General features: G+C 41.3%; 1 protein-coding gene across 1 annotated transcript in view; it reads right to left on the bottom strand.

Moving 5' to 3' along the window:
• Positions 1-17916, bottom strand: part of myo16 (myosin XVI) — a 77611-nt gene that overhangs the window by 40414 nt on the left and 19281 nt on the right. Inside the window, exons 5-15 of the mRNA XM_061088879.1 lie at positions 15940-16048; positions 13776-13900; positions 13469-13594; positions 10245-10320; positions 8154-8304; positions 7837-7987; positions 7557-7667; positions 5254-5319; positions 3910-4037; positions 2076-2181; positions 717-834 (exon numbers count right to left, since the gene is read on the bottom strand). Coding sequence (XP_060944862.1) covers positions 717-834; positions 2076-2181; positions 3910-4037; positions 5254-5319; positions 7557-7667; positions 7837-7987; positions 8154-8304; positions 10245-10320; positions 13469-13594; positions 13776-13900; positions 15940-16048 — 1267 coding nt within the window. The remainder of the gene's footprint in view (positions 1-716; positions 835-2075; positions 2182-3909; positions 4038-5253; positions 5320-7556; positions 7668-7836; positions 7988-8153; positions 8305-10244; positions 10321-13468; positions 13595-13775; positions 13901-15939; positions 16049-17916) is intronic.

Here is a 17916-nt window from a genome sequence, read left to right on the forward strand (position 1 = left end):
AATTCAGACCCTTCATGCAGGACTTTGTAGATTTTCTTTTGGTAACATTAACAGTTTAAGGTATTTTAAGTATAATTCTTCAACTTTTGAACACCTGGTTTTGTGCAGGTTATCCCACTTTCCCTTGCACATTCTTTTATGGTGTCTGACCTGCCATCTTCAGGTCTCTCCTCAAATCTTGATCTATAGTGTGTAAATCTGGGATTTGGTTTGACCACTCAAGGACTGTCACACTTGTCCCAAAGCCACTCCTCCATGGTCTTGGCTTTAGCTTCATGTTGTTGTCATGCTGAACGGGAAAATGTTTCCTCAGGCTCAGGTCGTCGGCACATTTTGGCCTCATTCTTTCACTCATTTCTAACCAGTCTTGTTGTTTCCGCTGCTCAGAATTACCCGTTAGCATGATGCTGCAACCACCATGCTTCACCACAGAAATCGCTGGGTAATGAGGAGTTACATTTTTATCTCGTCGTACACCCGAGAATCTGTCTCCTACGACTCTCAAAGTCACTTGAATAGCGTTTGTAAAAAGAAATAAAAACATATATTTGATTTGGCATAACAGATTATTGAGTGTAAATTGATTGGCAATCGTATATACTTTAATCTAGAAACACTAAAATGTGCAATAAGTAAAGGATTCAGAGCACTTTCTGGTAAGCCACTGAACATGCTTGTAACTAGTTCACTGCTGCAGGGACAGAAATGTAGTTTACCTCTGAGCGGTGTCCTCCTCTTGTCACAGTATTGAATGGTCAACAACTTTATAAAGCGGCTTGAGCTGATGTTCCTCTGGGTTTTTGCATGACCAAAGGCCTCCAGAATACAGTTCACCTGTGTAGTATAACAAACCAAAATAAAACTTAACAGCGGTTATTACATCTTTTAGAACAGAATAGATATGTTCTCTGTTTTTATATTAATCAATTTATCTTTAGTATCTCTTAGAAAGGTTTCTAAAGATTGAAATACATTTGTTGTACTCCCATTCCACTTTTTACCACTAGATGTCAATATGCATCCATAATCTTGGTTCTCTGTGTTAATTCTGTCCCTGGATGATCAGAGAGCAAGCTGACCCAGATATCGAAGACATAACGATGACTTCATCAGAACACAGCACTTGTGTTTCCAGGCTATAAACTGCATTTTTACCCAACTGACAGCCTGAGTGCAGAGCAGGTGAATCATGTGTTAAGCTCCACCAATGAATGCAAGAAGAGGCAGTGACAAAAGTGCTGCCCTAGATTACAGATTCGTCTTTTCTTTCTTTCCGTTTTTCAGATACAGACAGAGGAAGGACACTAAACTCTAAGCCCTTTTTGTCTCTCCAAACATTTCATGCTTATTATCTATTCTAACAAAATGAATGTAGTCGTACTTTGTTGATCTTTGCACTCCAAAATCAATTCTATCACTATTGGCTGAAAGAAAGTAGAAAAAATGACCTTCCATCTAAGAATATCTCTGAACCTTTCGCAGCAGAGAAAATTGTTCTGTCATTAAGAGCCAGCATCACAGAGATAGATATTTATAATAAAACAATCAAACAGCAGAGTTGGTCTGAGTGTTCAAATTATGTCTATGACAAATAATCAGCTATTGAGCAGTAAGGAGAAGACCACAAGCGATAGCTCATAATGTGCTGTGCTAATCCATACCTCTATTGTTCCCTTACTACAGCAACAAGGAACAGCAGAGTGCTATCTGGCTTTTTTGTATAGCAGGGGTAACATGAGGGAATGAACAATAAGCACAAAACAGGATGTAAGATTCAGCCAGTGCCTCAGTTTGAAGAGCATAAAATAATTTCACTTGTTTCCCTCAGAGGATTCATTGTGTACCACATAGCATAGAAACAAAATTAATAAACAATACAATAACATTATTTTCTAGCAAAGTCAAAGTATAGAAACAAGGTCATAACAGCATAAAGGATTCAAAACTCGTTGCCCAGGACTCTGCAGTTACATCACATGTTCTTCATCCATATAAGCCACAAGGAAAACCCGACTGAAGACTGCTTAAAGTGTCAAATAGAAGAGTATCCTACACACAGACAGGTCCGGACTTACGTGTCTCATTCTGGGATCCAGTGCAAAGCCTTTGGTGTTGGAGCGGGCTGTCAGGTGTCTCACTATGTGTTTGCATGCCTCTGATTTTCCAGACCCACTTTCACCACTAAAGATACAAAGACATACAAATTTTATTTATATTTTAGGCATTGTTACAATTCTTAATACTGAAGTGTTAATACTGCTGAGATGAGAACAGTTAAGTTGTGCCATATTGTATAAAATAATATACGCATTTTGGGGGGCTATGCTGATATAAGGTCGTAAAATAATTCTGATATATATGGCAATAATTCCCGAAAATATTATTAGCAACCCTTATGCCAAGGAGTTTTAATTAAGTCAGATAACTTCAATTAAAATCATAAACGTTATTTCTTTTGCATAAAATGTGAACCTAAATTCAAATTTTTTCTGCATTGTTTATTTGTTTATTGGGTAAAATCAAAAGTTCTATATCAGGAAATATCTGGAAACATTCCGATACTGATATATTGATTGATATCATCGGCCAACCAATATACAGTTTGGCTCTAATCTGACTCCAAATGATATTAAAGAAAGAAATAAGAAGAAAGAAGAAAGAAGAAATAACCTAGTTTATATGTGGATACGTGCATTTCACTCAAAATAAAGACACATTTTATTAAAAGCATTAAAGGAAATCAAAAATCCTGCATCTTTGTGTGTTCTACTGCTGTGTGTGTCTCAGAAGAATAGGTGTGATGCTTTAGTCATCAGGGTGTTTCCTACATGTCACCTCAGTGACATGTTTCCACCCTCCTGACATCATGCCTTCAGAGACCCTTTAAACTAAACCTCCAATATGTTTCTCTTTGCAACACTCAAACTAACGTTTCTCGGTTGACCAGCAATTTCCGCACGCTGTTACTGCCACAAATGATCAGACACTGGAGGCCTGTTTTTAATTTGGCATGGAGTGGATATTAAACCTGGCATAGGGTAACTCTACAGTACACGCTCTGACACTTACCGCCCTGCAGAGAGCTGAGACCGGCATAGTAACACAAAGCAGATGGCTTCAGAAGGTCAGAAGCCCTTGCTAATGACGGCACTGTGCTGTGGTACCCTGTTTGTCTGTGAGTATGTGTGTTGCTATATCTCTTACTAATGGCCCTGCTGAGTGCGGAGTCTACAGGCCTTTTCACTGTCTTTTCATTTAACAGTTTTTATTAGATTTCAAGGGCATTTTGTTAGCGCACGAGCCTCTGGGGATCATGGCTGCTGATTGCCTCTTTACGTGCAGGAGCTTGTGTGTATGTGTGTGTGTGTGTGTGTGTGTGTGTGTGTGAGGAGACAGAGTTAAACAGAAAGCTTGAATGGAAGAGAAATAAGAAAAGGAGTGATAAGTGCAGTTGGGAAAGAATCAAAGAAAAAAGAGTGGGTGTACGTGCAAAAGCACTGTACAGTGTCCCTGAATGCCTGTATGTGTGTATGTGATTGTGTGTTTGAGTGAGATGGATAGCCTGTGGCCAGGGCACGTTAACTCTCTGCCAGATTGGTTATAACAACTCAGCAGGAATGTCACTGGAGAGCCGGAACGGGATTTAATTGCAATCAGGGAGTTGCTTCGGTCCAGCCAAGGACAAAGAGCAAGACGCTGTGATGCTCCGAGCAAACATTCATCTCCATGTGAACACCACACACGTCTGCAGCTCGGCTCAGAGTGGGAGCTATTAACCTCTAAGGAAGCGTCTAACACGTGTGTGGACAAACCAGGGGGCAAACTGAACTAGTTAACATTTTTGTCTCAGCATCCCAAAGCACAAAGGTCAGTGTTTGCGTGTTTGAGGAAGGGGGGGGCGGGGTGTACCTTAAGATGAAACACTGCGGGCGTCTCTCCTGCAACATCATGTGGTAAGCTCTCTCTGCTGAGGAGAAGATGTGGGGGGGCAAAGAGGAGCACAGACGACCTGTGGAGCTCAGGTACAACTGACTCACCTGAGAGAGAGAGAGTAGTAGACACAGTCAATTAAGACATTGGATTACAACCTTACGTAACACGGATACAAACATGGGCTGAGTAACAGACGATTAGGTTTCAGACAAACAGTGAAACCATGCTGCGTATCACTTTACATCCCTGTGTCCTGCTCTCTCACCAAGGAGTTTGATTTGCTTCCAAAATATTGCTTTTTAAAATAGTGAAACATATTATGCACAATGTATGCCTTAAATAAGGACAGTTAAATAAGGTATGAATAAGTCCCAGCAGAGACTGTTTATCATACTGAACTGTGAGATATCTGTGCTGTTAACACCTCTGTCTCTGACCAGGCCAACAGATGTGTACAAGTGAAGGAGGATGGGCTGTCGACCACCAGACCAGAGGGGGTGACAGACGGCCAGCAGATCACACACATGTTATGACATATGCCCTCCTGAGTCTGGCTCCTCCCTGCTCCTCCACACAGCCTCTCTCTCAGTTGGGTTTAGATGCCTGGAGTGAATCCAGACACATGCAGGAATAGGACAACCAATGGGGGGGGGGCTTGGCTTCAATGTGTCATGGCAATACAAGACATCTACTCCTCCATTCACCACCTTCTGGACCCAGATGGGCACACTCCAGACTGGCATTAGTTCTGCTATTTCAAACATGACAAACCTTCTATTTAAAATAATGTGAAACATGTTACACCACACTGTACAAGATGACCAATTTGTTTAAAGAACCAGTGCCTCTTAGTCATCAACTGTCTACCCTTGCTGTTGGAAGTGTTTAATATAATGCTGTTCATCTTCAGTGATCATGTTCTCTTCATAGAGGACAGGTAGCGTAATAAACTCTATGTGACTCTGAGCGCGAGTGTGTGTGTGTGTGTGTGTGTGTGTGTGTGTGTGTGTGTCTATCTAAACTGGATCCTTCTATTTCCTGGCTGATGCAGAGTCAGCCTTATGCTGTGTATCACTGACAGGAAAGCTGCATTATTTATCAACCACAGGGTCCATTTCATCTGTTCACATCCTGCTTATTATACAGCAAACACTCCTTGACAGTATGATTTTCCATGTACAATGCAAAACCTTTTACAGTGTAAAGCAGCATAATTTAGAAAGAAATACTTAAAACCTGCAAATTCAACATTAGGTTATCTCAGCACTGCATAATACTTTAAAGCTGTGTTAAGTAAAGGTAGTTAAAATACATGCTTACCAAAGTGGAATAGATGGGCAGCTCTTTATTTGGATTGACCAGCAGAAGGATGTGTCCAATGTACGTCTGCAAAAGAGCACAAAAACACACGAGTCGTCTTTAAGTCAGAAACTGTTGAAAATAAGAAGTTCAGCCAACATTATAAAACCTGTATCTTCTGGATGTGAGGTGAGGATAAACTCCTTTCCCATTTCCAGTAGAGGATTTTACCTCTCAGTTTTTTCCTCTGGTGCGTCAAAAATGCACCAAAAACTGAGAATCTCTCCCACCACACTGTCTCGCCAAATTAAAGCATTCACTTTGATCTCTGGTTTCCATGAATGCAGATCGGTACTGGATCTTAAAAGACCCATGCCTTCTGCTGAGTCATTTGCCCCAGAGTGAGTTTCGATTGGATCCATCCCCATTGCAGATAAAAGAGTTGAGTTTAATTTTGAACATTATTCGAAATGACAGAAGTACTGTCCCACTCTTTCCTTAGCATCAGTGGTGCTGCCCATCTCTATTGCCATCACAATGGTTTACATGCAGGTCGGGAAGGGACCTCAAGTGATAACCTCCGTAATGACCTTTTTCCTAAACAAACAACAGACCTGCCCTCCCACACAGACCTACAGGCACTTTAGATAAAAATAACCCACTCGCAATTTCTAACCCTTTCCATTAAACTGCTAACACTGTTTCTTACAAAGAGTCCTGGGGGCTATTTGAAAGCTAACACTGTCCCATGGGAAAGTGCAGGCGTTGCTAACATTCTGTAACATGCTGCTCTGTCCTTAGGCCCTGGCTCAAGGTTAATGAATTCCCTCTGCTTGCAGACACAAACAGAAATACTCCCAACTTTGCAACTATTTTGTTTTCTAACTTGGTAAACTTGGGTAACCTGGAAAGCCGCTTTTTCCCACACTAACTCTTTAATTTCATGACATGCTTGTCAGTAATCCAGCCTTCATCACTGTCGTCTCTCATATCCATCCCCAGTTTCTTGCTGCTCTCCTCGGGGGTTTCGTGGAGCACTGGTCCTTCTAGCCTGGCAGAAGGCAGCAGATCACTCATCAAAGCCACGTCCCTGACCACCATGCTGGGAACATATGGAGCGTTCACTGCCTTTGTCCACTCACCGTTTCTTTTCATTTACCGGATCTCTGCTTTGTTTACCTTTTTAATAAGTTGTTACAATATTGTACAATAGATATAGAAACAAGAACGATAAGAAGGGATAATATGAAGTAACTTGAGTCATGCCATCATCAGTTTAACTGGTTGTGTTTCCTTTTATCTTTGACATAAACAGAATGGAGTATAATGCATTACTTTGTCCTGTCCACCTGCATGACCAAGGAACCAGATCAGGCGTCCTTTTCTTTCATTTCACCACTTCTTCCAAAGGGACTTTACCTCAATATAAATAAATAAAATAAAGCTGAACTGTGGTTGTTTCTTTTTTTTCAACCACCAGTCTTCTTTCTTTTAATGTCCTCCCTTTGTGTGTGTCCCCTGCTGTGCCTAACCCGAATGTCTGTCGCCCATCTGGGTTTCACATAATAACAGTCTATTACTGCCTGTTCACAAAGGAGCTCACCGGATAGCTCCATATTGATCTAGTTCCAGTCTCTATGGAGTCTGAGTCCCGATGGAAAATTATGGGCCAGACCACAGTTTTAAAGGAAAGCAGAATATGCCAGGAATATAAAAATGACCAATTGTTTGAGCTGAAGGTATTTTTCTCCTGAATATCGGTATAGATTTATCTATAAAAGTGATCCAAAATGTATTGATTTCGCAATTGTTACCAGTCTAAGTATGAGCATCTAGGCGTATGTGTATATGAGTGTGAGTACATGTGTCTGCTCATGAAAAAACCTGGTGTGCAGACTAGGGATGGTAAGATTTACCGATTTGCATCATTGCACAAGAAAAAATGTTCACAATGACATTGGCCCAATAAAACAAATAAAAAACAATATACTTTTTAGAAGGAAGTCTTAACTTGGAATCAGTAAAATCTGATTCATATGAAAACATTGATCAAAAGGCCCTATGGCTTTATCATATAAAAATGTGACCATTAATATTGAGTCTTAAAATAATTGCATTCCTGTATTGTAATACATTTTCATGCAGGAGGAAGAGCTACAACTTACACTGTAATGTAACAAATCAAAAGTTTGGCGACACCTTTCCAAGGGAAATGGACGATTCGAATCCTGTGCATCCTTAAATTGCTCAACTGTTAAATGTGTAAGATTTTGTAAAAGTGGAACTGGAGAAAAGAACAGGAGAGAAGGACTGTAGGGTCTTACATAAATTTGATCGTTGCCGAAGCGCTTCTGCATCTCATAGAGAAGGCTGCTGTCAGTCAGCTCACTGAGGGACGCCAAGTCATCATTAGGGGCCGGAGGCATCAGCTTGACCTGAAGAAAATGCAATACAAACTTTAAAACGAACATTCCATGATAAAGTGACATAAACACAAACGTAAACAAAATGTGAAATTTCTTACTTCTATAACCAACCTGGCTTATCAGTGTTCTTGTTATCTAACTGTTTATTGTGATGCAGGAGCTGAGAGAAAGTAGGTACCTGTTCCAGTTTACTGCCTCCAGAGCTAAAGGGGCCATCTAGGCAATTATCCTGGGACTGCTGTCCGCACAGTGTTCCACCTGCCTCTCTGAACATGGCAGATTTTTCAAGCAGACTGTCCCGCTTAGAGATAGAGAGGCCCAAGGGGTTCCTATATATAAAGTGGATAGTCAAGGATTTGGGAAAACCAGCAGGTAGAAGGAAAGGAGGAAGGTTTGGGGCAAAGTTGTGAATGAGAGAAAAGGGAAAAAAACTTTAGTTGCAATCTGTGTCATCACCATAAAACATCACTTGTGCCTATGAAACTGTTAACCCACATGTTCTTGACAGGTGTGGTGAGGTCGTGTGATCCCCCATCGTAGCGTTGGTCTGTGGGGGGTAGAGGAGCGGAGGGGTCCTTCAGTCTCTGCAGCCAGCTCTCCTCTGCCTTAAGAAGCATGTCAGCTATAGGCTCTGATGCAGCGTTGCCTGTTGACGGGAAAACACAGTTTAGGCTCATCAGAGTACTATTTTAATTTGAAATAAGGCACAAGACATATAGAATATAGCCTAGTGGTTAAATTAATAAAACAAGATCATTATACTATGCTGTGAAACAACCAGGAACATTTGTCTGTTCTGTTGTCGTCTGCCATGTCAACACTCACACTCACAATACGTGTGGACGAGCCAGTGCTGGTGCAGAATGAGAACCCCACTGTTGATCAATCCATCTGTGCTTAAGAGGAAGGGGGGGTAAATATCCTCCCTGTCTGTAATGAGGTCTAACAGGACACCAGGGAGGGGAATGCCTTCATCCTGTCTTTTTATTTCCTGATGACTGACAACCCCCCAGACCCCCATCTCTTGCCTTGTCTTTCTTTCGTCATGTGGCTGCAGAAAGAGAGGGGTGTGTGGTTCCATTTGGAAAGGGGTGGTGTTGTGAGTCTCTAGGGGCTTGTCTTGCATCTTGTCTAAGCCTTCATGCTGGATGGGACTATTGATTAGGCTGGAGTGAGGCAGTCGGAGAAGTGTGATGAAGACATTGGGAGAACTGGTGGGAGGCAGCTATGATAGTATAGACGGATGCTCTCCATGACGCATCTCATCACTCACACACAATTACAGTGACAATCTATAGTGGCCTGGTTCTGTTAGGGCTTGAGACAAAGGGGATTTCCACCCCTGCTAGGTCCATGTATATTAATAGGAGGACGGAAATTGGGAAAGTAATTATCAAGATCATTAGACCATGGCATAACAGGTTTTACTTCTGCAATATTCTAATTACATTTAATAAAAATATGTTGATTTACCCTATCACACCCACAGAGAGAATACGCATTGTTCTGAGAAGCTGAGGGCAGATTGTTCTCTTTAGTAAACTTACATATAGAAATGCCATCTCACACTTAAAGGTCCCGTGTGTACTGCAGTGTTTCTCTTCAAAATTCAACCTTGGGGCTGTGGCAGAATAATTATTTTTCCTGTCCACTCAGAGTCTCCAATTTCAGAATTGTAGCCTAAACTAAAAACTAAACTTTTACAGCGGAAAATGTACTGGGACATTTATGTTCTCATATAAAGCCCCTCCTGAATTTTTTTTAGACTTGCGTGCATGTCGGAAAGCTTAGGAGTCACATTTTAGTCGCATCAGATTCCTTCAGAGTGAATAAAATATGTGTGGAAATCCTGCCACTTTCCATTTTCCTTTACAGATAGTCTTAAAGAGGGGGAAAAAAACTCCACTAATCCAAAAAAGTAGATAAAGAGATAAAAACGTTATCACTGCACAAGCGGCGATTGTTTTCCAGATGACAGATGTATGTTTGCTATTTGGATATCATTATTTATTCATGTCCTTCCTGATATTTGTTGTCTACCAGTCAAAACAGGAACCTCTTAATCAGACATCCGTAAACACACATCTCCTACCAAAATGAATTGTTGCAAATTAGCTTAATTTAGCCCTCCCCTGTTAGTCTTCTATGCTTTCATTATTAAAGAAAATACAACACACACTCTTGGCCGATGTGCTACCTTTATGCCCACTAGCAAATTAATCCCACCAGTCCCTTATGATCACTGCTAACACCCACATTTAGCAAGTGCACTTGTGTATACAGGCAAGAGCAAGGAGTGAATGTTTCCATTCATTAAGAAATTAGTTTTCTTTTGGAGATAAACTCAGATGTGCAGATAGGCTCATCAGAGACTGATTATGAGCCAGTCTCATTCACTGTGCACGCTGTGTGCATGGGTATGATTGTGAGTGTATGAGCTTGTTTCATAACACCAAAGTGATTATTAATGCATTTGCAAAGGCTCAGCTCAAGTCAAAATCCATCTTTGCTTCATTACTTCCTCATCGCTAAAACACCCTCTCTCGTTTCGGCTGCAATATTTGTGTGAGTGTGTGAATGTGTTACCTGAGGGCTTGTCTTGGTTGCAGTTCAACAGAGTCGGGTTCGCCCCGTGTCTCAGGAGCTGGCTAACGATGCTTGTCTGTAAGTGATGGAAGAAACATCCGCATCCATTTTTTTCAGATCCGAGGAAAAATTCAAACATTTCCAATGCACTATTAACCAACAACTAAAAACAGTTAACAGCAGAATGTTGATGTATTTTTGAATATCATTCTTTTTAAGGTCAGAGGAGTTAAGGTGGTTAAACCTGTATTTATTGCTACAGTGCAGATGTAGATACAGTATATGAGTGTAAGAGAGACTGTCAACCTGACCTAGAATCCCCACAGGAAGCAGATAACATATACAGTGTATGACAGACATGTAAGTGTTGCCCCAGACTGAGGAGATCCTTTAACAATGGGCCCATCTTCCATCAAACATCACAGTCAAAGACCCCTGTAGTCACCCAGTCTCATTTCTGCACACGGTGACATGTGATGTCTGTCACCCCTGTCTTCTATTGTTCTGTCTCAGTTTGTCCTGGTCTCACACAGGCTACATTCTGACTTTTGCTCCTTTCCCTCTCATTACTCCTTCATTTTCTCGTCTTTTTGCTCCGCCTCTTTCACCAACCCACTTCGCCTCTGTAGATTTAGAGATGTATTGAATCCAAGAAGTGTAGTGCACAGCGTGATTTGTGAGTATTGATTTGTGATGCGTTGACATATCTGAAGGGTCTTCTACATCATTTTTTGGTATAATGTAAGATTGATGATGGCATGACTCAGGAGTTATCTCAGCAGCTCAATAAATATTAATGCAACATTTCAAATGAATTTTGTTCGTTATGGGGAGTACTTCTACTTAAAGGTTTTTTGTAGCTTTGGAGGATATTTCTCAAGTCTTCATCACGTTATCTCAGATTATCATAGCTGGGAATTGTAGGTTCCAAAGACTATAAATCAGGTTCTCTTCTGTTTTAATACTACCGTTGAAATCCCCCAAAGTTTTGGGAAGTTCAACGAAGCAAATATCAATACTCTTTCTCATTAGCCACAGAGCTGGGCAATAAATCCCAAAATTATATCAAGATAAACATTTTCATATCATTCAATACCCACAATTATCACTATCAATTAAACTTTTCTTTATAAGCAGAGAATGACAGCTGATACACAGCAAAACATCTGATACAGATCGATGTGTGTTAACTCCTCACTTACATAATCTATAAGCATAATGGCATCAGATAGTGGACTTTAGTTACATTGCCATTGCTACAAATTATATTGTCATTATAAATGATACTGTTTTATTCCCAAGCTCTAAATCACAGTTCAAACAGTTCAGGAAGAAGCAGAGTTTCTTTGTTCCACAGTAAAGTGGTAAGACATCGTTTGCAGGACGGAGGACCTTGACACAGATTCAGCAGACTGGCTGACCCATACCGACAGCTGTTCACTCATGAGTCTACAGCATCTACTTCTACTGCCCCCTTTCAGCTGCACTCACACCCTATAAATACTGACACCACGTCAGTAGCACCACAAGATCTGAACTCTTTAATGAGTCAAAGTTTACGCGGGGACCAAGAAAAGGTCATCATAACACAGGGTTTGCTGGGGTCAAAGTGACCTCTCCTAACCAAAGTAGCTGAAGCTAATGTAGATTTGTTTTGGTAAGGAACTTTGCTATATTTCCTTTAACAATATTTGTCAGATGTGAAAACCTGGGATTAACATTAAAGTGCTTTAAAATAGGTTACTGTTATACTAATCTTGTGGTTGCTCTATTGCCACAGCTTCCATGTGTACCTTTACTCTCACTCTTTGAATTAATCCGATCCCTGAAGTGTTTAATTTGAACACCCGGTCACTTCTGTTTGAAAATCCAACACAGGACTATTTAAAAAGTCTTTCCTCAGGAGACCACATCTTAAAAACCACTAACTCAAACAAGGGAAGCCAAGAGCCGGGGTCTAACTTATCTCGAGAGCGAGGAGGGAAGCTTAATTAGCTGCAGTAATAGGGTCATACATCTTCTTAAAGGGTCAGCATAGTACGTGTGCCACGCTGCAGAAGGGGTCTTTGGGTTTAACATACCGACTAGTGTGCCAGTTGCCAGCCAACAGCTTGCTTCTGCCTCATAGCAACAAATGCATTGTAATTAATGGTACAAGAGATTTACTTGGCTGAATACATGTACGCATCTTGAACCCTTAATATCCTGTGTATGTGACGTGTCATTGTCAGAGTAGTTATATGGGAAGGGTGGCAGGAGGTGGGTGTTAGGAGGACTCGTGGAGTAGTTGGTATGCAGGAGGCAAAGCACTGGCACCAGTAAAGAGTCGATGGCTGTGGTGATTTAGCACTGCAAGGGAAACCTAATCGATTCTACAATCCTCTAAACTGCCACTCTTAAGTCAAATGCACTTACATATTATAGACACTCACACACATAAACACAAGAACACACACATACACACACAGTCACACACAGTCACACACACATATATACAGATTAATTGCACAGGCACAACGTCTGAAGAGCAAGCAAGGAGCCATGAGGAAGTTATAGTGCTGTCTGTTCTACTGATTGATTATCATACGATCTACTAATAACTGGATGAAGGGATTGTGTAAGGAAAAATAAAGAAAGCAACAGATTTGTATGAATCAAACAGAGATAGGCTGTGAGGTAAGATAATGGAATAAATCATGTTTAAACACATAAAAAGATGAATGAACCAAAGGGAGTAGAGAGAATGTCTCTAAATACCAAATGAATAAATTCCTCCTCTCGGCAGCCAAGCACACAGCCCAGAAATGTAATTAAATATCCAGTTGGGTCAGCAAGTTCTGAACGTGATCACTTCCCTTCCCTCATAGTTGGACGACTTCCAAACCACCCGCCCCCATCACTCCCAACAACTCACCTCCCCCCTTCTGGAAATCAATCTCCTTCCCTCTAAGAGAGACCATTACATAGCTCATCTAAAATGCTGTAACAAATGAATATGTAGTGCCGCCGTGTGCCAACAGTTGGACTATTTCAGATCAATGGGTCCAAAAAGAGCAGTTTATCAGAGTGTGTGCAGGATATCTTGGGGCAAGCTGCATTCCATCAATACTTTTCTCGTTATTTAACTAATGACTGCAATCACATTGGATCAATACAGCTAGATGAGTTGAAATGAGGGGTCTATGCATCATTAAAGCCTAAAAACATTCTGAGCTGTGATGTACCTGTCCATATTTAGCAGCCAGGTGAAGAGGGGTCCAAAAGTTGTCGTCAGCAGGATGAGGGTCCGCTCCACTCCCCAGCAACACAGACACCACCTCTCTGTAACCACTGGCACATGCTATGTGGAGCTGTAGAGAGAGAGAGAAAACACACATTTGTAAGGAAATGTAAGCAGGCACCCATCATTAATTGGTGATATATGCATATGTTGCATCTGGCCTGAAAGAGTCAAGAGAATAGAACAAACAGAAGACAGAAGGCGAGAGAGACAAACAAGGTCAACTGAGGAATACAGGAGACCTTACTCACCAGAGTGACCCCCTCTTCGTTGGGCTGGCTGAGGCTAGCGCCTGTGGCTACAAGCTGTCTAACATCAGACAACATGGTGCTGGGTCTCTGTGTCTTCATGGCATGCATAGAGGACACATCCACACCTATGAAACACAAACAGTTAGCATGCTAATGCTTCAATATGCCCTTAGTTGTTACACAGAAAAGAATAGTTAGAAAGTTTGGGTAATACTATGATACACTATGATATATATATATATACTCTAAATAAGTTAAAAGGCACTAATTAACATGTTATGTGTCATTTAATCATTTAGTCATTTAATCTGTACAAAACACGTCAAGTTGCTTTTTTGGCTGGGGGGCAAATAAACAGGAAAAAGCAAAAACCTTCCTAACATTACACACACCCTTTTAAAAGATTCTAATGACTAACTAGATAGATGACTTTCGCAAGAATACGTTACATTGAGGAACAAGGATACCCCAGATTCTACAGAGGTAGTGCAGTGTCCGTACAACACTAACTGATCTTTAACAGGAAACCCCATCATGCAAAATACCAAAGCAACGCACATGAAGTACGAAGCCATGGATCCGATGACACTTGAATAAAAATCAGAAGGTCATCCTACCCTCAAACAGAGTCCCAATCTCTAAAGGCCACTGTAGCTTTTCTTGTGGGCCGACAGAGATATTAAAGGGCATCTCAATCAAGAGCTATGCACTGCTCCACAGTCACATTAATACCATGGACCTGATTTCAGTTGCTGTAATTGATTATCAATCAATCTTTATTTCACTGGGATGAGCTCTGGGCCACTTACTAATGGGACTTTTCCAAATAGAGTGGTTGTATCAACTAATCAATACGTTTGTCTTTGCAAACACAACTGCCTTAGGGTTCCTGAGTATTTGAGACATAAGAATGTTATTCTCTTAGGTACCAATACATGTAAAAATCAAGTATTACATGAAACATAAGCCACCAAGCAACAGCACTGAGATTAAAAAAAGCTATTGCTCTTTCGCCTCCTCTTTCCCTGATGTAGAGACACATAGACAGCATGTCTTTCCCACAACCGCACAAATTTGATGGGGATAGAGAGCATGCAACCAAGTTGCTATAGCAACAGAGGTTGAGCAGGCCTGTGTGAGTAAGAGGCCCAGCGCGGAGGGGGTGGTATCAAGAAGAGTGAAGGTATGCAGGAGGATAAATATCACCACAGGGACTGGCACACCGAAGCAGAGAAAAGTCTCAAACAAATTATGTGGTTAGCATAAGAGTGTGTGTGTGTGTGTGTCTGTGTGTGTGTGTTTGTAGGGTGGTCCAAGCTATGATGAGTTATTGTCTGTAAAGGCTCGCATTTGTCATGTGATCCTGTGAAGCCCCATGTGTGGCCAAGCACAGATGGATGTGGACCCTCCATCATTCTCTGTATCTGTCTAGCATTGTCAGCACGATTCCAGTTACCTCCTTTCTGCTTGTCTCTCTTTATTTCTCTGACACATTTCCCAACCCTCCCTCTGTCATCCTATGTCTGTGCCTCTAACACTTTTGTCTCTGTGTGACTCCAACGCTCCTCTGCCTTTAACTCTGTTATTTGCGGCTCCCCCATTGACCTTCTTCCTCCTCTGTGGGCGACAAGTGCCCAGTTTGCAATCCACCATCATTTGGTTTGTGAGTGTCCTTCACTTTTACACACACACACGAAACACCTTCATTTTTACTGCAGAAATCACATTTTCAGTACTTTTTAAGCGTAGGCAATACAAAAAATATAAACTTTTACTCATTGCATTGATTTTACTCTCTCTGATAGGGGCATAATAACACTGAAATGAGCCAAAAAATGTCGATGTACCAGCATAGTGAAATTTGTCTTTAAATGTTTCTTCTTCCTTGCAAATATGAAACAAAAAACACTGCATTTATGTTTATGTCAATGCTAGTAGTGGCTAATGTAGATATTTGCCTTAAGCTAAGATGATGAGAGGGAGTTCCGGTAAACTCTTTTCCTCTTTTTCCATTTTCAAATGTTTTGTCTTCAAAATACACCAACTGATACTCGAGTGATACCGAGATAAAGATTGTTATGACCTGTAACCGGACTTTGAGATGTAAACTTGGCAGAGATCCACTTAAAAAGAGCTCATGATAAATATTTCAATTTTAATGTACCATTTTCCTCCAGGTGTTTTCTGAGGATGTAGCTGCTCTCTGTTCCCTCGGAGGTGTAGTCCAGAGGAATGTTTCCGTTGACGTCCTGCAGCATAACATTCACTCCAGTCTTCCAGACGCAGGGTGAAAAAAAAAGAAGCAGAGAAGACAAACGCAAACTGAGTTTTAGCCGGGCTCATTCATCAGACTTGAATCAATGATAAAGTAGAAATAATTATCTTGGCTTTCCAGAGACGCATCTCTAAGAGGATACATGGAGACATTAACAGACAATACATTGAAATAAATAACTCATTAAATAACTTCAGGGGGGGCAGTGACGAGCAATGGCGTTGGTAACCATTACCTGGGACCATTGGGGGGGGACTGCATGTGTGCATGTGACAAGATTAATGTGTATTTACTCAGCAAGGACCCTGCCAAAGCATGAGATAACATGGGGGGACCTTCCCTCGGGGTCCTTTAATGACTGTTACTCTGACTACAGAACAGTCATTGTTCACAATGGTTATGATTGATTGCTTCTCTCTGGGGGAACTCTACTGCAGTTATTATTTCTTACAGAGCTTTAGCCGCAGAGCAGAATTGTGTTCATTTACTGATGTGGACTTTATCCTGTCCTTCTCATTTTTATCATCAGGCAATAAAAGTAACCTACATCCTTTAAAGGGGCAATTGTCAGCATCCAGCTGTAAATCGCATCTTGTTGTTTGACTAAACCATAAAAAACAAGCCGGGGTAACGATCGTAGCTGGACCAAGTCTGATAACATGGACAGAAGACTCTAAGTGAGGATCCTTATTGAATATTTACAGCTAATAGAATTCCAACGACCCAGTTGCAGTGCGGCAAAGAGATTTATGGCCGAGTCCTTAGGCAGCCTGAGAGCGAAGGGGTATGGAAAGCGGAAAAAAGGGAAGGAAAATGGGTTAAAATGCCAGGAGGGAGCCAGTTGAGGGATCAACACGAAAGTGGTTAACCTCAGTGCTCGAAAAACCAATCAGCAACACCACAAGGACACTGAGCCGCAAAAACCTCAAAGCAACCTTACACTGTTTGATGCAGTGGACGAGGCAACTGGATTTTGTTTTTCACTTCCACAATATGTTTTGCACATATTCAGAGGAAATATTTTATAGCCAAGAAATGCCAAGCAATTAAGGCGTGATGAAGGCAGCATACAATGCTGTCAATTTGAGTTATCAGGGAATCTTTTCTGTTGAGGTTTGCAGTTTCATTGTGCGACCATCTGCGTCTCGTCTAGAGCCGATTTCCCTCACTTACAAGGGTTTATTGGGGGTTAACAAAGAGAATTAATTAACATTAACAACTATCTGCAGCTGCTTTGTGAATATTCATGAGAAAACTGAAGACCTTATCGCAATGTGGAGCACGGCTTGAGGAGCAAGAGGAGAGGTGATGAGTGAGTCGGAGAGAGACAGCATAACATTATACCTCCTCTGCCTATCACCCCACACACACACACACACACTCCAACCTTGAATCCTCTCTGTACAACTCCTGCCAAATTTGAACCACCATTTAAGCACTTTTGATTTGTGCTTCACCCCCGAATCAAATCACCTCATAAACCTGAAGGCTCCTCTCAGGGTGCATCTGCTAATGTGAGAGCTTTTGTGCGTGCGTGTGTGTCGTGGGATAGATGTGTGCCAACCCAGACGATTCACTTCAAGGTCCAGTAAAAGTCAATAGGAGTCTGGCTGGATACAGTTGATCAGCTGACTGAAACATACATCCTGCTCTGTCACTCTCACCACTGACCAATTCCACTCGCAGCTGCACAAGAACCAGCTGGAAAAAACTCAAAATGTATTTATGGCCTCCAGAATCTCATTTTGCATTCCACCCTGGGATGTAATTTTGTGACAGCCTGATAGAAATAGATGTCATTATCCTCCAGTGACATTGTTGAACATAACAATCCACTGTGAAAATGTGCTAAATAAATGTCGAAAT

The sequence above is a fragment of the Limanda limanda genome, chromosome 16 (genome assembly GCF_963576545.1).
Source record: "Limanda limanda chromosome 16, fLimLim1.1, whole genome shotgun sequence".
NCBI lineage: Eukaryota > Metazoa > Chordata > Actinopteri > Pleuronectiformes > Pleuronectidae > Limanda > Limanda limanda.